The sequence below is a fragment of the Citrus sinensis genome, chromosome 8, assembly GCF_022201045.2.
Source record: "Citrus sinensis cultivar Valencia sweet orange chromosome 8, DVS_A1.0, whole genome shotgun sequence".
Classification (NCBI taxonomy): Eukaryota; Viridiplantae; Streptophyta; class Magnoliopsida; order Sapindales; family Rutaceae; genus Citrus; species Citrus sinensis.
The window spans coordinates 23,284,454-23,308,479 of record NC_068563.1 but is presented as its reverse complement, the minus strand read 5'-3'; the positions used below and the strand labels follow the sequence as shown (position 1 = coordinate 23,308,479).

General features: G+C 29.9%; 1 protein-coding gene across 1 annotated transcript; it reads right to left on the bottom strand.

The window, feature by feature from the left end:
- Positions 1-2,531: 2,531 nt before the first annotated feature.
- On the bottom strand, positions 2,532-4,020 carry LOC102630741 (E3 ubiquitin-protein ligase PUB23-like). The gene has a single exon (XM_006494826.3). The coding sequence runs from the start codon at positions 3,923-3,925 to the stop codon at positions 2,702-2,704; it is 1,224 nt and encodes a 407-aa protein (XP_006494889.1). The 5' UTR covers positions 3,926-4,020; the 3' UTR covers positions 2,532-2,701.
- Positions 4,021-24,026: the final 20,006 nt, after the last annotated feature.

The window sequence follows — 24,026 nt, the reverse complement described above, 5'->3', positions numbered from 1 at the left end:
GGAATTTAGATGTAGTATTGAGTTAAATTGTGCTAAGCGTTTTATAATCTTTTACTACATGTGCATTTATAACAATGCACAATTAAAATTAAATTACATATTATTTCTTATCTAAGAATTACTAATTGCAATATTATTAAAAAAAATCAGGTAGTATTGAATCCAAAGTACTTTTCATAAGATGTATATTGATCAATGTAAATTTTGAAAATAAAACCAGTAATAGATTGTCATGCACCGCTTGGGGGAAAAAAAGGAAGAAGAGCAGCCACATATGCTTAGGGTGCGTTTGGGATTGAAGTGCTGTAATTTTTAAACTATAGCTGCTGTGGAAAAAAAATTGTAACTATAAAATAAAAGTTAATAATATATAGTAAATGTAAATTTTAAATAATAATTTTGATAAAATTATTAAAGATATAATAGATTTTTCATTATACAAGTGAAAAATCATATCAATATATATAGTTTCTAAGCTACAACGGCTAGTGTTTACCAAACACTTTAGTGCTGTAACTTAAAAACTACAGTTGTCCAACCTCAATCCCAAACGCACCCTTAGTAAATTAAGTGGTCAGCTGCCTGTTGCATGCAATATGAGCTGCTTGCTTCACCACTTCTTCACATGCTTGCTTCACCTCTTTGCTCGCCGCATGCATGTTCCACTTGCTTGCTTGAGGTAGTGATAATGTTTATATATAAATTAAGAGCTGCTTGTTGATGGATTCACTTACAATCAAGACCAAGACAGACGGAGAGGAAAAAGGAAAGGAAAGGAAAGGGAAAGAGAAGAGAAAAAGGAAAATAAGAAGAAAGAAAGAGAGGTCGAGAGTAAAGGAAAAGAAAAAAATAAATAACAGAGTTATAGGAACTGAAATTGGATAGTTAGAATTATACCCGTTGGATTAGTGGGTAACAGATTTATGGAATTTAAGTAGTCATGATTTAATTTACATCATACGTATAAGTTTTTATATCAGTTCTAACAATTAATTTTGGACTCTATATTTTAGGAGAAATCTGAGAATTCAGGAACCCACAGGAGCCCAATGAATCTCGGAATGAAACAGGACCTATGAGTGGATATTATTATTATTATTATGTATTCTGTGAAGCATTTATATTTGATAATATAGTTTAATATCATGTTATGATTGCATATGCACATATTTTATGTTTGATTGAGTCATGAGATGTGATTGCCAGTCACCATATATGTACTCTTCCCCATTGGCTATGCACATGCGTATTGAGAGTTAGGTTACTCTACCCGTGCGAGATAGATAAATTCCACCGAGTATCAAGAGGTTTTTCCCCCACTCTACTCATGCGATGATGATCTCGGCAAGTATTGAGAGTTATTTACCCTAGGTACTATTTGGTGCATTTTTGTCATGTATGTATGATTTCCATGTTTGCTGATGATATTATATTCAGTGCCGAATTATGACACATGATTATATATATACCCTAGTACACTATTTTATTTTTCTATATATATATATTATATTTACTCATTGAGTCGCAAGCTCATTATTTTTCTATTTACCCCTTTTCTCCCAAGATTCTGCAGGATTTCGTGCAGACCAATTATAGTCAATTGAGGTTGGGTCACGAGACGCATTACTGTATGACTTGCATTTTGAGCACTTTCATGTTGCTTATGTTTTTATGTATATATTTGTAGTAGAAGTATGTATAATGAGACGTGAACTATGCAAGTTTTGAATATATATTTTCGGATGAGGCACAAAGATTTGTATGTGTTATTAGTAAAGGCCACTGTTATATATTCATGAATTAAGTTTATGCCACGAGTTTTAGTTATTAGACCGCATGATTCACTTTGGATCCGACATATAGGCTGGGGCGGGTCATGTCATTGATCAAAATTCATATATTGTGCACATAACAACTTTTTTTTTTAAATGAATTTGAATCCACTGCTAGTCTTCATTGTGCTCACCTATTAATAGCCTCTTATATCTTGTGCGTTTATAACAGCGATTGGTTAAAATTTACTTAGTACACATTTTTACATAATGAAAACCGATTACTGCTTTTTAAAAAGTCAGCACAAAATTCATCAATCAAAGAATATTTTGTATCATCTTAGTTAGTTTTAGCTGAGGCAACTGTGTAGTCTTTTTCTCCCTCCTTGACTAGTGCAGTCTCCATCTCCAATTTCGTAAGAAAGATCCAGTAAATTAAGCGCCAATAATTTTGACTTATCATGTGAAATCTTGAAAGTTTTAGTACCATTAATTCCCTCCTTCTTGCCTGAAACGTCATCTTTTTGGACTCTCATGGTTCATGTTCTTGGAATGTGACAAAAATGGCATACGCAAAAGTTAATAATCCACGAACGAATCATCATTTATCAACCAACTATAAAGCAATAACACTACAAAAAAGTTTCCAAGAATGATAAGAGACAAAAATTCCATGAATGATCAAAACAATAATGATTCATCGATAAGAGACAAAAATTCCATGAATGATCAAAACAATAATGATTCATCATCATTTGTGTATAAATTCCATAAATGATCAAAACAATAATGATTCATCATCATTTGTGTATATAAAGTCAGTTTATATTGTCACCTCATCATGAGACTTCCTCATGCATTCAAATTTTATAATCTTACAACTATATCTACAAAAGAATGATCGATATATATTGCGTTACATAATTCTCTTAAGAAGATGGGTAAGAAGACAACAAATGAGCAGGGACACAAGGAGAATCCCTCCAAGCCCTAGCATTCAACTTGAGAATCTCCCTAGCTCTTTCCTTTGTCTTAACACTAGCATCAACTTGTAGCACCAAACACAACTTGGACACAACTCCCACTTGCAACATCTCTTGAAGAACCCTAGCAGTTGCAGAAAACTTACAAACCGAACACAAAATTCTCACAGCCCTATCACTTGCCGCATGCGAAACCCTAAGTATTTTCTTTGAAACAACAGCCAGCCCAGCTCCATGCTTCAACAGCTCTGCCCTCCCCTCAGCACACCGGCACAGCAGATCCAATACGTTTAGCATTAGTTCACATACTCTTCTCTCCGTTACATCAAGAAGAAGATCTACCAAAACCGAAACGCCACCACCTTCGACAGCTTTGATCCTGTTTCTTCCCCATGGACAGAGCTCAACAAGAAGCTTCAATGCTGCCTTGGAAGCCTGCTGTGAGAACTGATGATGGTCACGCAAAACGTTTACTATTTCTGTAAAGAACTCCTGCTTAACGCTGATCAACTGAAACGGATCTGCCACTTCAAAAATAGACTTCAATAACATTATAGCATAAGATCTTGATTGGTAGTTCCCACACTTCAACACTCGCATCAAAGACTCCAAGAATTCTTCGCCATTGTTGATGACGATACTCTTCAAATAGCTCTCAGAAACATTCAAATGATAAAGAATGCTCAATGCCTCATCGCATTCATCAGAGCCATCATCACTCTTTGTTATGGTTGTAGCCAAGAACTCAATGGCGCCAGCAGCTTCAAGGCAACTCCTGTTTCTCTCACTTTGAAGTGTGATCGATCTTAACCTTCTCAAGCATTTGCGCCCCGTGCTGGGTGACTTCTTGGCATCATTGAGGATTTTAACGATCTGGGTTTTGTCGACAGGCGGCTGCGGGGTTGGGATCCGTTCGATTCCATGGCAGGCATTGATTGTGCACCAAGCTTGAATCAACCGGCGAAGTGTGTGATTCGGTGTCGTCGACGTCAGATCAGTTTCTTGCAACACCTGTTTTGTGACGGGGCAAGTGTTGTTCTTGCATGTGAATAACCATCTCTCTATGTTCACTCTATCGTATGTGATCCCAGTTGAGACAGTAACCGGATCTCTCATGAGTTGCAACGAAATTGGACAAAGAAAATGTGCAGGAACTTCAATTTCTTCCATAATCTAAAATTAAAATGCTTGAAAAATTCTTGGACTCAATGCAATTTGAATGAAAATGTGAACTCTGGAGGGTATTTAATTTATACAGAATTGATGTTGGGAACGATAAAGTCAACGCACGGAAAATTAGGGGATGTGGAATTAAATAAGACCTTTTCCAAGATTTTGGAAGAAGTAAAGCTTATAGAAATTAATAGCGAAACCGAAGACTTTGCGTTTTGTGCAATAAATACATGAATGGTGGCGTCGGTGATGCAAATTAAAGCACGCAGCAGGGCAGGAGCCCTCAATTTTAGAGAGCTTTTGACTTTCTGTTTCTAGAATTGTTTTGTTTATTTTTATTATTATTAGTAAAGTTTGAGCTAATTTATCCGGTTAGCAAGAATGGAATCGGAAATTACTTTTAAAGGGGGCAACTTTGAACAACAGCAGGCACAAATTTTTAACAAAAGATTAGTTTTTGGGCTGGTAACTTTCGGTCTTTTTTAACTACTGGAAAATCATAAAATAGTTTAATTCTTTAAGGAGTATATGGCAAAGGCTTTGACTTACACGGGCAATGATAATGAGTCATACAGGAGTTTAAGCTTGGAGTTTGTTTGTTTTATGTTTGAAATCTTAATTTAACTTAATTTAAGATGTTTTAATATTTTGACTTGTTTGTTTTTGTATCTAAAGTTTTATTATAAGATATTTTTATTGAAATGTAAAAAGTAAAATTTCATGACTTTTATCTGAATGATAAAGTGTCTAAATGAAAAATCAATTTCTTTCCTCACAAATACTCTCATTAAATGTATTTATTTCCTACCTAACTATTATGTAAAACTAACCCTTTAATATTTATTTTTCGCGATATTAGAATTTCCCTTGACCTCAACTTTTACTTGGTATTAAATACTTAACATACACTCAATTTGAATTTTAGGCAAATTCTTTATAGTTAGATAATAATTTTTTATGTATAAATGTTATGTTAAATTGTAAAAAATATCAAAATTATTTTTCATAAATTATATATCAAATGCTTAACTTGTAAATATTTACAATACATAAATACTATTGTACTAGATAGCACCGTAAATATATACCTATTTAAATTTCCAAGTGTATATGACACTTCAAGGTCATAAATGTAAAAATATTATATTTAAGATATTTTGAGTTTATAAGAACAAACAACCTACCTCTTACAATGTTCGGATTTCGGATAAAAAAAATAAACGGTTCCTTAGTTAAGTTCATTAGGATCAAAGAATTTTTTTAATTCAACGGGCATTTACCCAAGTAATGATAGGCATCCTAAATTTTATATTTCAAGTTTTATTTAAATAACGTAGCATTTATTAAATGATTGATAATTCTTTACACGAACCAAGTGAATTGATTGTAATTGTTAACATATATGTTTCCATAATATTGATTTTGATGATAACAAACAAGATTAAGAATGATTAATCTTTTAAGCCCAAATTATTTAATATTCTTTTTAAATAAATCATTATTTTTGCATTATAAAGGTTTTATATTTAATGGAAAAATGATTTTATGAAATTGATTGTTTTTATTCTTTTTAAATAATAAATCATTATTTTCACATTATAAATGTTTCATATTTAATGGAAAAATGATTTTATGAAATTGGTTGTTTTTCAAAGTTTATGGTTTAATTGAAAGAATTTTGAAAACTTTGAAATAAACAAGTATTGCTTGAATTTTGGTAAAGGACTTATTTGAAAAGTGTCATAGCATTTTTGGGCTATAACATAATTTCAGAAAGTTTTGGGATTAATAAAGTATTACTTAAAAATTCTGAAATTGGACCTATTTGCAAAGTTTTATGACGTGTTGGGCTATGGTACAGTTTTGTAAAGTTTTGGGGTCAAACTGTAATTTTAGAAAATAGTGCACTGTGCAGGTTACTGTAGCAATCACTGTAGCAAACGGCTAACCGTTTATTTAAAAAGGCTAACCGATAATTTCCAGAAAGCATGTTCTTTAAAGTATTGTTAATATGATGATTCTGGAAACTAACGGTGAATCGTTTATTGAAAACGGTTAATCGATTATTTTCAGTTTGCTAACCTTGAACCGTTTAGTAAGAACGGTTAAACCAAATTTGTTTTGCAGGTCTCTGGAAATTAACGGCGAAAGGGTAATCCAAAACGGCTAACCGTTTATTTGAAAATTAGCCCAACGGTAACTTTGACCGACCGAAACGGTTAACCGTTTAGGGTTAACGGCGAACCGTTTTCTGTCCGACAGTCTATAACGGCTAGTTTTTCAGCTCCAACTATAAATAAGCTCAATCCAATTCAAACAAGGAGATTCCAACGATCATCATTGAGCAAAATATTGAGAATACAACTTTCATTGAGCTTTAAATCTTTGTATTCATCTTATTCATTCACACATTGAGCTTTCACTTGTGATCAAACACATTGTGTGAGAGAGATTCATTTGTAATCTTTTTTGTAAAATCAAGTTAAAAGATTGTAAGTGTTGGGATACACTTGGGTTAAGAGATTGGAGATAATCTCTTGTTGTAAAGGTCCATTGACACATTGGAAGTCAATTGTAAGCGTTTGAAGCCTTGGAGGCTTGCTTAGTGGAATCCTCAAGCCCGGTGTGCTTGGAGGCGTGGACGTAGGCGGAGATTGCCGAACCACGTAAAAATCCTTGAGTTTGATTTCTCTTCCCCTACTCATTTATTATTGTGCTTTTATTGAATTTATTGTTTTCGAATTTATTAAGGCATTAGATTAAATTGTTGTGTGGTTTGCCTAAGATAATTTTTAAAATCCCAATTCACCCCCCTCTTGGATTGCCTAGTTAGTATTTCAGTAATATCTTACCAACCAATTGATGAATGTCACATCATATGTTATAGTTTATTGGAATAAAAAAATTTTGAGATGTAAAGTAATAGTCGATTTGACTTTGCTTCCCCTTACATATCATATTTGCTTTAGTTTTAACTCAAATTACATCGTAGACTATGTTACTCTTGAAAAAAAAATTCAACAACTATAAATGTAAAGGTAAGGACTGATTGAGTAAACTTAAGAATACAATGGGGATTAATTAGAGGTAAATTGATCCATATCATAAGGATTAAAGTGGAAATTACCCTTTAGTTTCTCGGCAGGGCTAGCTTGGCTGGTGCCGACAGCCAAGCTTAATTATATTCCCTCCACGCATTGGCTTGTAATTCAAACGTTTAATCTCGTGGTTTCTGCCTTCTCATGTATTCCCTCCACGCATTTCATAGTTTCTGCCTTCACAATTCTGCCATCTTAATTAATTTTGCTGTGACATTGGCTTGTAATTCAAGGATTGAGAGTCAATTATATTGAAAATGGCGGTGATGATCTCGTCAAATAGGAAAGTCTAATCTCTCCAAACTATCAATTATTCTGTTAACGGCAACACGAAAAAAAATGATATTTTAAAAAAATTTATATTAAAAAATAGTAAATTTCAAACGTTTCAATTTTTTTAAATCTACCGATCTTATCTTTAAATAAGAGAGTCTAACATAAAAATATTTTAAATTTTTACTTCTGAAATTTGAAATTTTATTAATTTCATACTTTTTAAAAAAATTTCTTGTTTATTTTTCCTGAATTATGTCTGATTTCCAGACATTCATAGTTAAATAGAAAAAGTGAATTATTGTGACTTTTTATCCAAATGAAAAAATGTTAAAATGAGAAGAAAATATTACATCGCAAAAATATCTATTAAATTACAAAAATATCTCTATTAAATATACTTACTTTCTTAAGACCTAATCCCTTTATTTATTTTGACTTATAAGGAAATAAATGTTAAATAAGAGATCTTTTTATTTATCAAAACAAAAAAATACCACTTATATTCGTATATTAAAAAAATAAACATATTATTCAAATATTTATATTCACACCCATTCAAACTTCAATCAAATTTATATCTACTCAAGTTTGAGATAAAAAAAAAAAAAAACTAACGGTTCCTTAAAGTGAATAACTGGTGCACAATTCAAGATGCAAGTGCATGGATCATAGGCTGTACCTTATCCTCAGATGCAAATTCAAAGTTAAAACTTTGTAATATACAAAACACTTGTACATATCGTGTGAACTACGCGGGGGAGGGCTTAGAAATTGGATATTGCCTATGAACATGTGCTGGCCTGGCCTGTCAGTCAAACAACAACTGTTGCTTATTTATTTGACTTGAAGATCTAACTATTCGCCATTGGCATTGCCACTGGCCTGATCAGCTATTCAGCCATGTCCTTGGGATTCATCAGAATCTGCCAGTTTTGTATGTCTTTGTATTTGTTATTAATATTCATTCACCATTCCATCTTTATGCCATCTGCCTACAAAATCTGACTTCATGACCTTCTTAAATTTATTTATTTAGTTTTGAGATTTTATTAGTTGAGTCCTTACTATTTGTTGCAATGAACTCAGAAACCAGAGATTTCGTGAATATCCAGTTTCGAGTCCTTTTTGATGTATTATTTCTTTTTTGTTATTTGGGACTTTGATCAAGTTCTACCGTTAATTAAAAAAAGAAAAAGAAAGAATGGACTAAGGGCATTTTAGCCGAATCAAAAGGAGTTCTCTCCATTAATATTTATTTATGTGTAGCACGTAAAAAATTTAGTTTTAGATATTAAAAAAATTAATTTTTTAAATTGCTATCAACTGATCAAACTCTCGAAGAGATAAGATCTAATCAAGAAAAATGAAATGTATATAGATAGACGATTATAAGCAAAGGAACTTTGGAGATGAGATTCAGACACATAGGCAAGACTTGATCATATTTGTTCTAACTAGCTAGTCATATATTTGCATAATATTTAATAAGCATAAAAAGGGTAAAATGAGATGGCCTGGATCTATTGTGAAAATTGATGAAGTATTAATTTGTTGAATGTATACCGCTGCAATAATGAATAAAGTTTTCTAAGTTGTTAAATGGTTTTAAATAAGAATTGAGGACATAAATATTATTTCATCCTATGGTTTAACTAAGTAATAATCTTCAAGCCTTTGTTACCAATAATTTTTAACGGTCGATGAGTCGAACTTGGTAAAGGACCTCAGTGGAGAAAAATGGAAAAGTGAACACTTCAGTAAGGCAATTGTTGAAACTTCTGGTTTCTGACTTCATTGTAACAAACAACAGGGACTCAAAAACTAAAAACCATTTATTTATTTATTTATTTTGCATAATTTATGTTTCATTTTAATTTATGCGGAGTCAGACATAGACTAACAGTGCACAAGGATCCTACAAAAATTTATGTAATTTTTCAAACTGGGAGGTGCATCAAAGTTTGATGAAGGCACGTTAATGCGATTTAAATAAGACAACAATCATGTTATTGGTTGACCATTTCACATTATTATTATTATTTTAGAAAAAAATAAAAATAAAAAGAACCAAAAAAGAAAGAAAGAAGCTGCTTATTAGACTGTTCAAACGGTAACTGCTAACTGCTTACAATTGTGTTGTTTTCTATTACCGTTTGCAAATTTTTTAATATTTTAACAAATTATTATATGAATAATTCGGTACAATAGAATGATTATTCACAAAGTTATTATTTGACCTTTTTACAGTCGCTCTCTCTTTTAGCAATTCAATAAAAAAAATCAAGATTTTACAATGTGAACTTACTAGATATAATTAAAAATCACCTGTAATACGAAATCGCAAGAGTTAACAATTTGACTTTTCCCTTGGATTAAGTTAAAGAAGGGAGGGGATCAGTTGAAAAAATAAATCTTAATTAATTAAAGATCCAACTGATTACCACAACTGTAATCATAAATACACAGTTAAGAATAATCCAGTTAAAGTTCAATTCGATTCATTAAATATATATATATATATAAAGTTCAGTTAAATAATATGTATAGAAATCATTTGACAAAATTTCTTTTAAATTCATTAAATGTAAAGTTCAATTTGATTTTTAATTATTAATCGAAATCCTCAAAACAGTCTTAATTAGCAAGAACCAGCAGTACCATCTCATTTGTTGTGCCAATTGAACTTTGAAGTCTGTGGCAGGGGCAGCAGCGTTCATTTCAATTGGGCTCACAAACAGCAAGTCTCCCAACTTGCACTCATAATAACTTCGGGCACTTTTTTCCGAACCACATATAAAAATATAGTCCCCGTCATTTTTTTTCCCCACTTTTTTTATTTTTTGAAATTGGTAGTCCTCGTCGTTTAGATCATGACTTCATTACATAAATCGAGTCATACAAATTCAATTGGCGTTTTGAAGTTGGTGTGAGCTAAGGTCAGTTTAGTAATATTGTAGTTTTTATAGTAATTATTGGTAGTTGCACTGTAAAAACAATTAGGCGTGAAGAGAATCAATTAAATATTTAATAAATTTTATTTTTAAAAGTGCCGCAAGTTTCAACAACAGTCGTATATGTTTGATAAATCTTATTATTGAATTGTTATAAGAATATAATTAACTAAAATAGACACAATATTGAATACAAATATATATATATATATATATATATATATAATATTTTTTATTACGTGTATATAATAATTGATAACTAAAACAATTTCTTATTCTATTAGTTATTTTTTTATTTTAATGTAAATAATAATCATAGTCTTTTTAAATTTAACAATTTTATTTTCTAATTGGATAAGAATAATTTTGAAACTGAAACCCCTTCATTGCGATCTTGATAAACATAATGGGCTTGATATGTCTCATAGACAAAATGGATCTGAGGTGATGTCATCGCAGGCCCAAATAGTAATGGGTTTCTTGTTCGTTCAAAGCCAGTAGGTCCGCTCTCCCCAAGACTATCGTTGCCCGCTTTTGCATGAATGGAGTTTTCAGGAGCGGTCATATTTGTCCCCCTAATTTGTTTTATCATCCCAACTTTTAAATTTAACATATATATTCCTAAAAATTCCTGCATTGACACAATTTTGACTTTAAATTATATCATTCTTATGCAATTTTGACTATTAATCTGAACGGACATGTGTGTTAGTAGTGCTAATTTATTAATTAGATAGCTATTATTATTATTATTATTTATCATATATCAATAGATATTTCAATTTTGTGTAGTGCTGGTATGAATATGATTACTGAATCTTTTCAGGATTTGCATGCAGCTTAATCATTCCATTTGATTAATAAAGGACCCTCAAAAGGGGGACAAGGACAGGTAAAATGTGAACAGACAGTGTTATAATGCAAGCCATAAAACCAACAAAAAAGCAAGAGCAATTCTCATAACTAACAATCAAATTTCAAATATAATATCAATTACGTGTATGAATATAATTTGATCATTCCTCTCTAATTTGCCCCACCCCCCAACCTTTTCTAGTTCCACCACCCGACACTAACTTTTTTTCCACCATAAATTTGTATCCACATTTCAAGATTAATTACAAAATATGCTAATGTTTTTTAATTATTGCTTTGTTATGATAATGTTTTTGACTATAATGGCAACATGATCTTGCAAAATTTTCACGTTTATCCCCTGTTTCTTTTATTTAAAAAAAAAATGATCCGAAACATCTTGTAGTTACTTCTATTAATAAAAAAATTACAATTTTTTTTTCTTAATCTCGTGAGGTACATAGATATCTTCACTAGAGCTGGCAAACTTACTTTGATACAATCCGATTATCCAATACGAAAAAATGGATATGGGTCGTCAAATTTAACACGATTATTAAATGCGTTAAGTTCATGTCGACATGATTTTTTTCTATATCGGGTTAGGGTTAAAGTTCTTGACCCATTTACCTGACCAATGACACGATTATATTTTCTTTTTTAAATAAATTTCTAAGTTCTTGTCATTAAAACTCAAATATTGGACATGATTCTTTCTTCTTCTTTTTTTTTTTTTTTTTGGAAGGGTAGATATATACACAATATTTTATTTATAAAATTTTATATAGATTTAGAACTTTAACATTGTAAATGTGTAAAATATTGGTACAAATGTATATTTTATAATATTGATATATAGTATTATTTACATATATATAATTAAAAACTTTAATAGTGTAAATATATAATACTTTGGAGGTGTGTGTATGTGGGTGTGTGTGTGTGTAACATTTGTTACATATGTAGATATTAAACTAGTTATTGAGTAACCTGTTTATTTTCCGTGTCGGGTTTAGGTCTCAATATTTTAATAAGATTATTAAATGGATCGTGTTTTGGTCAACTTGAATTTAACACGACGTGAAACTGACATGATGCAAACATGACCCGTTTTGCCATCTCTAATCTTCACCATCTCTCATAAAAAAATCTTTTTGAAATTAATATTATTAAGTATGCAAACTAATGTGGTTTATTATCTGAGGGTGCTACTACAGTACATGCATGTATCTCATACATGCATTAAAAATAGCCATTGGATTAAATTGGAGTAGATCAAATGGCTGAGATTTTTTATTATTATTAAATATGAAAGAAATGGAAACCTGAAAAAACAGTAAACATGAAACATGAAACCAATAAACATGAAACACTTACCATTAACTTGAAACTGGAATCATTAAACTAGAAACCCAAGGAACTTAAAACTTAGAGTAATGAACATGGAACTTATGATCATTAACTTACAACCCCGAAAATCATGTAATTAATTGACCAATAAACATGAAACACCTACCATTAACTTGAAATTAGGACCATTAAATTTGAAACCAAATGAACTTGAAACTGAGGGCAATGAACATCGAACTTGGGATCATTTACTTGCAACCCCGAAAATCATGCAATTAATGAACCAATAAAAATGAAACACTACCATTAACTTGAAACAGGAACCATTAAACTTGAAACCAAATGAATTTGAAACTTAGAGCAATGAACATGGAACTTGGGATCATTAACTTGCAACCCTGAAAATCATGCAATTAATGGACCAATAAACATGAAACACATACCATTAACTTGAAATTAAGACCATTAAACTTGAAACTTAGAATAATGAACATGGAATTAGGATCATTAACTTGCAATCTCGAAAATCATGCAATTAATGGACTAATAAACATGAAACACATACCGTTAACTTGATTCTGTAACCATTAAACTTGAAACTAATTTTAAATTATTATAAAACTAATTTTTTATTATTATGTTGCCTTTATTATTAAAAGAATTATTATTTTATTACTATTTTTATTTATTATATTTATTTATTATTTCATAACATAATATTCCTTTAAGGAGCAATCGGTTGCTCTTTACAGGTTACTCCAATTTTTTTTTAATAAGTGGCAGCCAAACAATGGCCATATTTTTTTAAAATTTTTTTAATTACCCGCATGCATGTGATACATGCGGGTATTGTAGGGTGGCCATTATCTGATTGTCATATCTCATATTATATATTTTACTTTAAACTGTTGAAAATATGGGATATGTGATAATAATATAACAACGACATGTTAATTTATACTATATATAAAAGTTTTTATACAAGAGTTTACATATGCAGTATTAATTGCTCTTTTGGAATTCTGACAATTAATAGATTCTAAAATCTGAATTTACTATCAATGCAAATGCGAGTTTATTAAAAAAAATTATTATTTTTTATTTAAGTAGATGTGCTTTGAGAAAATTAAAAAAAAAAAACGTTATGTTTGCATATTTAAAGAGTATATATGTTAATGTTAACATGGTTATTGAACTCGAATAATTTGGATGGCGTTTGGGTTTAGGGTAAATGGACCCGAAAAACTTATCATGCAAGAGAGCAAGAAGGAATATAATAGGCCACGACGTTAGCAAACAACTATTAATGCTTGTTGGAATATGATGATGATTTGCAATTTATCTTTTTAAATCAGAGAAAACATAATTATGCTTTGCTTTATTGTTATTATATTTTTGTGGTATCTATCAATATGTGGTCGGCCAAATTTTATCGACCGCTTAAATGTGATAATGTTTTAATTATTATTATTTGAAACTGTAATTTAACGAATATGCACTTTCCGACCAAAAGAAGAATTGAAGAGGATATGCTAGAAAGTGGAATGACATAATAAAAAAATGTGAGCTGAAATGTTCCACATATGCAGTGCAGCTCATTAGAATGATTCTTCTCTAGCATTATCCAATGTGTATGTATATTATGCCTTAAAATTGCATGAGATAACATTTCGATAAAAATATCGGAGTAGGTATAAATAATCTTTTCCATCAAGACAAATTAGTCTTTTCATATTATTTTTAAAATTTTGTAAATTATTTTTTTGGTTAAAATAACATTTTTCTTTCTAAAACATGGCTAATGCTTATTTCTGTCTTTTCGTTGTTAAAAAAAAATAAATCAAAATGAGATAGAAATCTTGTGCGTTTTAGATTGAAGTTGGGTAGCTGTATCTTAAAAGGTACAGCACTAAAGTATTTGGTAGAAAGTATGTTGATATGATTTTTCACTTGTATAATAGAAAAACTATTATATGCTTAATAATTTTGTCAAAATTGTTATTTAAAATTTATATTCATTACATATTATTAATTTTTGTTTCATAGTTATAATTTTTTTTTCACACAGCACCTCAATCCAAAACAGGATCATAGGCATTTGATAACAATTTCTAAAAATTGAATATTGTGTAATTTTTTTTAAAACTACAATAAAATGTTGGAAACAACAGAGGCTAGTTTTTTTTTTTAAAAAAAATAACTACATTTTTTTAACTAGAAGGTAACGGTCTCCGAACAATAGTATTTATGATTCTAACATTTTTCTCACATTCAAATTTCATTTGGACTTTATTAACATGATCTAACATAGATGACCGGCTCATTTCATTATGTGTGAATTTATCTTGTGTCCAAAATTTTCATAAGTCTCAATCTTGTTCTAAAATTATATTAAGGTATTGTTTGATCTGAAAATTTTAGCTCTCTTTTTCCATAAATAATAATTAAATAATATCAAGAATTCCAATATTTGAGTTCAAACAAACGTGATAATTTCTTGGGTAATTTTTAAAAACCTCCCCTGAGGTTTGGGCTTGTTGCAAGTAGATGGCGAGAATCTGTTTATTTGTAAAAAAAACCCCTACCGTAAGTTAATTTTAACATTGACCGTTAGTTGACTGTGCAAAGACAATATTACCCTTAACAATAGTTTGTAGACTGACATAACTAAAAAAAAACTAAAATTGTTGGCTATTTTACCCTCTTTAAATTATTGATATTTCCTTAAAGTTCCTACAAGAAAGATAAAATTAAAAACTTAAAAAATCCTCTTTAAATTATTGATATTTCCTTAAAGTTCCTACAAGAAAGATAAAATTAAAAACTTGAAAATGAAATAGTCATAATCTTTACCTATGATATTGTAAATCTTTAGAATTGACAAGGATAAAATTATCAAAAAATAGGATTTGTGCTTTTCGCGCCAACAATTTTAGTTATGTCAGTCTATAAATTGTTGTTAAGGGCAATATTGTATTTGTACAGTCAACTAACGGTCAATGTTAAAATTAACTGACGGTAGGGGGTTTTTTACAAATAAATAGATTCTTGTCATCTACTTGCAACAAGTCCAAACCTCAGGGGAGGTTTTTAAAAATTACCCATAATTTCTTAGTAATAGTCAAATCATGTTAAACATTAATAGCTAATCTGATATGTTGCTGTCAAATCAATTAAGGGCTCATTTGGGATTGTTTTTTAGAAATTTAAAAGTGATTTTGGAAATCTAAAAGCTAATTTTAGTGTTTAGTTAAAAAAAATCAAAATCACTTTTGTCAAATCAACCCATTTTATAGCTAATTTTAAAAAATAGGAAATGAGTACCTTTTAGATTATGATTTTTAGAATCAATTTTATCATTTAATAAAATTTCATAAATATCCTTAAAATTATTACCTAAACCCAAAATTATCCTTATTCAAATTGTAAACAAAATCAATATTTTAATAAATTTTTATATAATTCATCACTATAAATTTATTAATATCAATTTGTTGGTCGAATTATTATTTAATTTGTTTCACTATATTACAAATTTAATTATCAATTGTTTTAAGGTAAAAAAATAAAATCTATATATTATAAATTTTATTTTGAGTAAAAATTATTATAATACACAATTAAATATATTATATGTACATGTTTTTATATGTATAAGTAAATTTTATCCAACATTATGTATTTTCTAATCATTTGTTTTCTTTCAGTAGTTTAACAATAAAATTTACTAAACGTCTATAACTACTTTCAAAACTTAAAGTGCTTCTGAAAAGAAAATTTACCAAACACATAACTGATTTTCTTCACAGCTGGTTATTTATACAACATAGCTAACAACAATTATTTTAGAAGTCACAGTATTCCCAAACTAGCCCTAATACTCAAATGTTGAGATTCGTAGATTACTCAAAATAATTAAGGGTGTATTTGGGATTGAGGTTGGACAGCTGTAGCTTAAAAGATACAGCACTAAAGTGTTTGGTAAATACTAGCTGCTGTAGCTTGGAAACTATGTTGATGTTGTTTTTCACTTGTATCGTGAAAAATCTATTATATCTTTAATAATTTTGTCAAAATTATTATTTAAAATTTGTATTTACTACATATTACTAACTTTTATTTCATAGTTATAGTTTTTTTTTCGCAACAATTGTAGCTTAAAAGTTACAGCACCTCAATACCCAACGCACCCTAAAACATCTAACCAAACATGCCCTAAATATCTTACAAACGGATTAGATTATTCCCCAATATATACTCTCCGAAAATGGAATAAACCCAGCTATATGGTATTTTCAGAAATTCCCAGACATGCAGAATCCTGCAAAATTAATTCATCCCATAAAAGGAAATGAAAGGAAAAAAATAATTAAAAAAATTGTACCAAAGTTCACACGAGTGATTAAGTCACACGTGTAAACACAGATAGCAAGAATCTACCAAGATTCCGCTAGGCTGGCTAGCAACTAGCAAAGCAAAGCCACAGCCACCGCACAGACTCACATCATAGTGGGCTAAAGGGCTTGGACCACATCACGAACCAACCAAACGAATAGCCCCAAGCTCAAGCCTGAGCTGTATACGTGTCGTCTTAGCCATTTTGCCAAGTGTCATCCTCTCATTTGGAGTCCAATATTTTTGGTTGCGTCAAATATTCTCTCAAAAAAAAAAATTTCTTTTTCCTTTGTTTCTGTGCCACCAGATTTGTTGATGATAGTAGATAGATAAATGATCCAATATTCAGCGTCAGTAATAATGGGATAAATTTTCTTGTGATAATGAGAATAATAATCAAAATGGAGTGGATGTGAGCGTGTGTTATAAAGCCATTTTTTCGTAATAATAAAGCTTCATGTAAAGCAAAACACATGTTGCAGGTATCTAGCCTAGCTCCTCCCCCTTCTCTTTTTTCTTCGGCTTTTCTTTACAGTACTGCACGTCCTTTTCCCTTGATTTTTCCCGGAAAATTCTATTTTCTAAGAATATTTATCGGAAAGCAGAGGTGATGCTTCTGCTCACATCATCTGATTTAACCAAACAAAGACACATTGTTTGAGATAGATATGAGTTTACTTCGCGTTTAATTATAATCAGCTTTTTGCTTTGCACATTAGCAATTGATTATTTGAACAGACAAGAAAGCTTTATGCATGCAAAGTAAATTTGTTCTTTTATTTTATTATTTGGCACTATCTTTCAGGAATTGCATGCAATTAATTACCTTTTTCTTTTTAATATCTCCCACTACTACACGGTATCAAGTCTCCGTTAGTAGGTATTGCTGATGGCGAACTTAAAAGTGTTTGGAAAGACATATAATTAACACCATTTCATCTCACAAACTGTTCAAAGAAAAAATCTATAATATATATCTTTAGTGTTTTTTTCAAAAGAATTGTTAAAAACAATATATTTACGATAAACTAACTAACAAATTTTATTTCACGGCAACTGAGAATAAAGTCGCAGCATCATAATACGAAACAGAGCCTAAATAAAATTATAATTGGCTAACGGGGACTAATTCAGGGACCGACTAGTGAAAATTGTGGATTTTGATGAAACCCTAATTATAACAGGGTGTGAGAATCAAGATTTTTACAAAGATCAAAGCTGTTTCGCTCTGTGATGATTCTTGAAAATGTTCCTCGAAAATATGCTTTGAAAAGCAAGATCGACGTTGCAGTATTTGTTTGGTCCAGCGGACCAGCTCAACAAAACCTTGCAGTACTCCATTATGATGATGATGAAACTATTGCATAAAGAAAAGACACTGATTGGTTATCTCCAGACTCTGCAAATGGATTTTCTTTGTACCGGCTTTATGCCAAAATCTTCAATCTTTAGTTATTTGTAGGGCACCAAGATTTTCATTCGTGGCCCATAAGATCGAAAGGGTACTACTTGGTCAAGCAAACGTACATCTTACAAATGAATGCGTATATATTAATATACCAAATACTAGGAATAATTGATCTTTGATTGAATCAAAGGACATAAGGGACTTTATATTTGGGGTCCATTCAGAAAGCAATTACCTATTGTGGATCAGCTACAAAGGACACTTCAAATGCTTTAATGTAGGGTTTTTTATATGCTTAAACTATAAACTGCATGCAATAATTGTAATATTATTTGACCTTATTATGTGGATGTTGTTATAAAGCTCAATAACTCAAATATAATAACTTGAGCAACTTTGTTCTTCTTTTTAATTCCTTTAGTTACAGCACAATTGAAAAGAAGACAGCGTTATTTGACTAGACTTTTCAAAAGGAGAAAAATTAATTAAATAACGAAAATTATACCATGGTCCGTGCAGTTATATTATAAATGTTTGACGTCAATCATGAACCCACAGGCCATCATTAGAGTGATTCAAGCTACCCTCCAATTAAATTACAGAAACGCATCAATTTATAGAAAGGTTTATGATTGAATGTCACCTAATTTTGCTTAACTTGGTCCTTCTGGGCCCAGCTCTGGTTACTCCTTTTATTCTACTATGAACAGATTACAGATGTGCTCCGACAACATGGAGGAAATAAATTAGTTTTTTGCTTGTATAGTAATAATAATAGAATGCTCAAGAACATGGATGGATAATTATGTAAAGCATTTGATAAAATGTTAATAATATTTTGAAGTGGTAACAGGATGTGAACTAACAAGAGCATTACCATAAATTAAAATTGCTCTAAGATGTTTATCATTTAAGATCTTCAAAATAAATGGAACCCGAATTTCTAATATTATAAATTTCATAGGTTATAAACATTGCTGTAACAATATTATCAAACAAAACCGCCCGCAATCAGCATTTAGACAAAAGGAAAAGTGCTAAAAATTGGGAAATTATTGCACATGAACAAGATGCTGCTAGCTAGCAATGGCAGGCAGTGTGGATGCTGAATGCATGCAGATCGAGATTCCAACCGAGATAGAAGCCGAGCTGTTGCAATACCAAATAGAGAGAGCTGCAGTCTGCACTTCAACTGAAACCAGTGAACGATAGCCGGAATCAGTCCAAAATTCTGTCACCGCCCTCCCCAAATGATGCCCATAGAGTGGTGCAAATGCAATGGAATAATATTTATGATACCATCTTCTGAAAAGATGTGACTCAGTTCGATGATCATACTATCCATCTTTTTTAGGTACAAATATAGACAATTAATTATAGGGCAAGTTAGGCAACCACTCTTTCTCCATGGGCATAGCTCAACTGACTGGTGAATGTATTTTGTATCTGCAATCATCTGCATTCGAATAATAATAATAATAAAGGGTAAATGTCGGTTTTAGTGGGTGATGTTTCATTTTAAATACTAGTAGATTAGTTCATCATGAATTTAATTATTCAAGTTGCGCTACCACAGAGCTGACTTTAAAAAGTTCAATCACCTCTAAATAAAATGGACTGCGTCATCACAAAGGTAATTTTCACAGCTTTTGGCAGAACTCTAATTGCGAGAGAGGGAGAGTCTGTTCCGACTAGATATCCAACATCCATGGTCTATTCTTTTCTGTTTCTCAGTGCAAGTGGGAATCATAAAGCTTCATACAAATAAAATAAATAAATAAATAAAGAGAGTAAGAGAGAGAGATGTGTTTGGCTTATTCCGCTAAATTAATTATAAATTAAAGTTTTTTGTGGACAGCACCTTATGCTCTCTTTGCTCACCCTCTTTCCATAACGCATGGTCTCCCTTTTACGATATTTGTTTATTTATTACGAAAAGGGGGGGAAAAAAAAAGAATTTTTTGGTCGTGGCCTCATTCAGTTGTTCAGAAATCTTTTGTGTTTCCCATGACGTGGCTCGTTTCCATTTGCTAATTTTATCAATAGACACCTTTACAAATGTCGATTTTTTGGAAACTATTCCTCGTGCCCTTTTGAAGAGAGAGTTGTTTTATAGAATGTTGTTTTCTTCTCTAAAAAGATTGAAAAAAAAAATCGATTTATAATAATGATGATATATTTATATTGATATCCAAACAAACATTATATTTCTTTTTTAATTGCATTTAATTAATTAGTATACACTTTATAGCTTAGCCTCCCAATCCTATTAATTTCTGAATTGTATTTGTATCTATGCGACACGTACATGGCATATATGTTTGTGTATGTGTTGGAATCAATTATTTTTAAGTATGATATAACACATATGTAACAATGTTTAATTGATTAAATTAATTTATCCTATATCTCATAAAAGCTTTTGCATGTTCAGTTTGATAGAAATTCTCAAACTGTTGGCTAAATATATAGATATTTGGCATAAAAATTATCATGTAGGTCAATAGTACAATCAACATTGCTATTGTCATTACGAGACTTTAATTCAATTATTAATTTTCTCTAATCAACCATAGAAGTGCTGAGGATAGTTAATTGGACCATGTTTTCCTTCTTATTTGAGCTCAATTATCTTAAGCAGAAATTGTCATTATTAGTAATTATTAGATAAAAGTATAAAAAATTTATTAAATCTTAACTATATACTAGGTCATATGTGTATGTAACATATATCTTTAAAATCTATGGAGCATTCATTTTAATTTCTTGTCAATAATATGTAAAATGAACTTCAAGATAGGATTAGAATTCTCTTCTAAGTTCTTATGATCTTCTCTCCTAATATCTCCTAATCTTTTAAATTTAATGAAAAAAAGCTGATTTAATTGTAAATAAAGTGAAAAAAAACTTGCTTAATCGTCAATATTATAATATAAAGATTTAATATAGACAACTTATTTCACGTAGAGAGACTGAGAGAGAAAAAAATACTGAGAAAAATCCTTATCCTTCAAGACAAGTGTGTATGAATTATCTGAACATATAAAATAAATGCAAAAATACTCCAATAACAACATGTAGTTAATGCATTTGCAAAGATATACTATCTTAAAGTTAGAAAATCAAAATTAAAGGGTTCTATCTACGAATTACCATAGTGCAATTAGTTTGTAATTAATGCATTTGCTCTACTTCTTAAGAAAACTCAAAACTTTATAAAAGAAAAAAAAAATACGTCGAATTGATGTCATAAAAAATTATTGAATCTTTCTTTAATATAATTGTACAAATTTAAAGACGCGTGCCTTATATAGAGGCTAATGGATATGACTCTACATACAACAGCTAGGTCTTTAAACTATGCCAGCCTTTGTTAAATAGCAGTAATCAAATTAAATCCAAGTTCAAATATACATAAAACAGTATATTTAATCTTATATTAATGGACCCAAAAAAAAAATTTATGCTGATAAGCTTTGGATGGTCAGTATCTTTAAGCAAAAGATTTTCAACTTAGGTCTAGCAAAGCTGCAGCATGGTCCAAGTGCTTTATTCCTATTCAAGAATTATTGATAGGATTTATCACAGTATCTCGATTCTTAATAGTAATACCGGATTAACATTTATTTGTGGCCCTAATTAAATTTAAAATAATTTTTGTTTACAGCATATCACAAATATCATAATTTGTTATCTAGGTAATGTCGACGTCTGCGCACATTTATAATTGATAACTCATAATTGACGAGCACTTCATGATAGTTGATTTGAATGCGATAGCATATAGTTGTAATTCGACATTTTCGTACTATTTAATTTTTTTAATTTACTTGAAATTGATTTTTTTTAAAAAGAACAATTTATTATTTCACATAAAATGATAAGATATTGTACTATTCTTTTAAACTACAAATTAAATTCTGAATTCAAGGGAATAGAAAATTTTGTCTTTTGGGACATCCCAAATTGTTATTTCCAAATAATGTATCATTTATTGAGTAAGTACTGATTGGTACGACTTATCTAATGGCCATAAGTGCTTATTTAATTCCATAAGTTCTTTTCAAAAATTTTGTTGTTATTTGTTTGTTTTTCAAATTGAGTTTCGTTTTAAGATTAATTAAGCTATTTTACTGCTAATAGCGAAAACTCAAATTTTGAATTTTTGGGAGTAGATGTTGAAAAGTTTTTATAAAATGTTAAAATATCTAAAATATCATTTACTTATTTGATAACCTTATTTCATTTATTCATAACATAACTTTAAAAAATGTATCTATTAAAGTAATTTTATAATTTTTAACAAAAACTCTCATTGACAACCAAATAATGTAAAAATTTTACTCATAAAACTCTACTAATAAAAATTCTGTTTAAATTAACTCTATCTAAAAAACTATAACAAATGGAGCCTAAATAATTTTGTAGAAAAAAATTCATAGTATTTGTTGCCCTATAAGAGTAATATTAAATTTTCAAAGCAGAACCCCGATTCCATGCGTAATCAATTTTTAATAAATGGGTGAGTCAACTCCGAATCGATCCATCCAGTTGGAGTCCAGTAAAAATGTACAAAATAAACAATTGCAGCTAAAATTTATTCCTTTACTTTCTTATCTATTGTGACGTTGAATGGGTATATAGCAATATTATTTTATTGTCTGTATACACTAAAAATATTTTATATACGTAATAAGTCGACTCAAATAACCAATCAAATACTGAGTTGACTTAGGGAGTGAAAAATTAGAATACCTTTTCTTATCCTCCTTTTTGTATAAAATTGAGACATTCCATGCGTATCTTCTGTTATTTTTTACACACACAAGGAGACCAAAGAAAAAAATATATACATTCAAATAAAGACTCTAATATCATGTTGAATAAAATTTTTAAATTAATAAGTGATTGTATCCAAATGTGAGCAAATACATTGTACACTCACTCGATTACACTTATATTGAATATATGTAGCAATTATATCTACAAATAAAAATTCTCTCATAATTTGAGCATATTTGAGATTTGAAGAATCCTTTGATATGTGCGTATTTTTATTGCCATATGGTTAAAATTTATTTATTTATTATACTCTTATTTATTATCTACCAATTATAATATTGTATTTTTTTAGATAATAAATTAAATCAGGAGAGAATTTTGATATTTTTTTATATTTTGTATTTATTATTTTTACTTATAGTTAACGAATGACTTATATAATAAATCTCAGGTAATGATATTCTCAGAAAGAAAATATAGATTTACACTATAACAATAGTTTTATTATGAGGTAAAATATAATCCATATTTTATAAAATACAGACATTTGTGTTGGAGAATCATTTATGAATACATAATTAGGATAAAAGAGCACAAACTAAGAAAAATGGCCAAAGAAAAAAGGAAGGCCTAGAAACATTTTTATAAACAAAAACAGAAAAGGGTTAGCTAAGTATGGAATTAGGAATTTCTTTATAATATGTTCGATGTACCATCCAATTCTTCAATGAAGTGTCATGGTTAGCACCACAGTCTATTTATTTACATAGTTAATTATCTGCTTTCCGAAAAACAGCTTTTGGAATGAATATTTCATCATCCTTTTAGTCACTCCATTTGTCTCGAGTATCTTTGTTTTTTTTTTATACACCCTACAGATACCTATCGAATCTTCTTTCACTTTGAAAACTTTTTTGTCGATAAATTTCCCATTTATGATTTCTTGTATTTCAAGGAAATTAAGCAGTGCAAATTACATACAG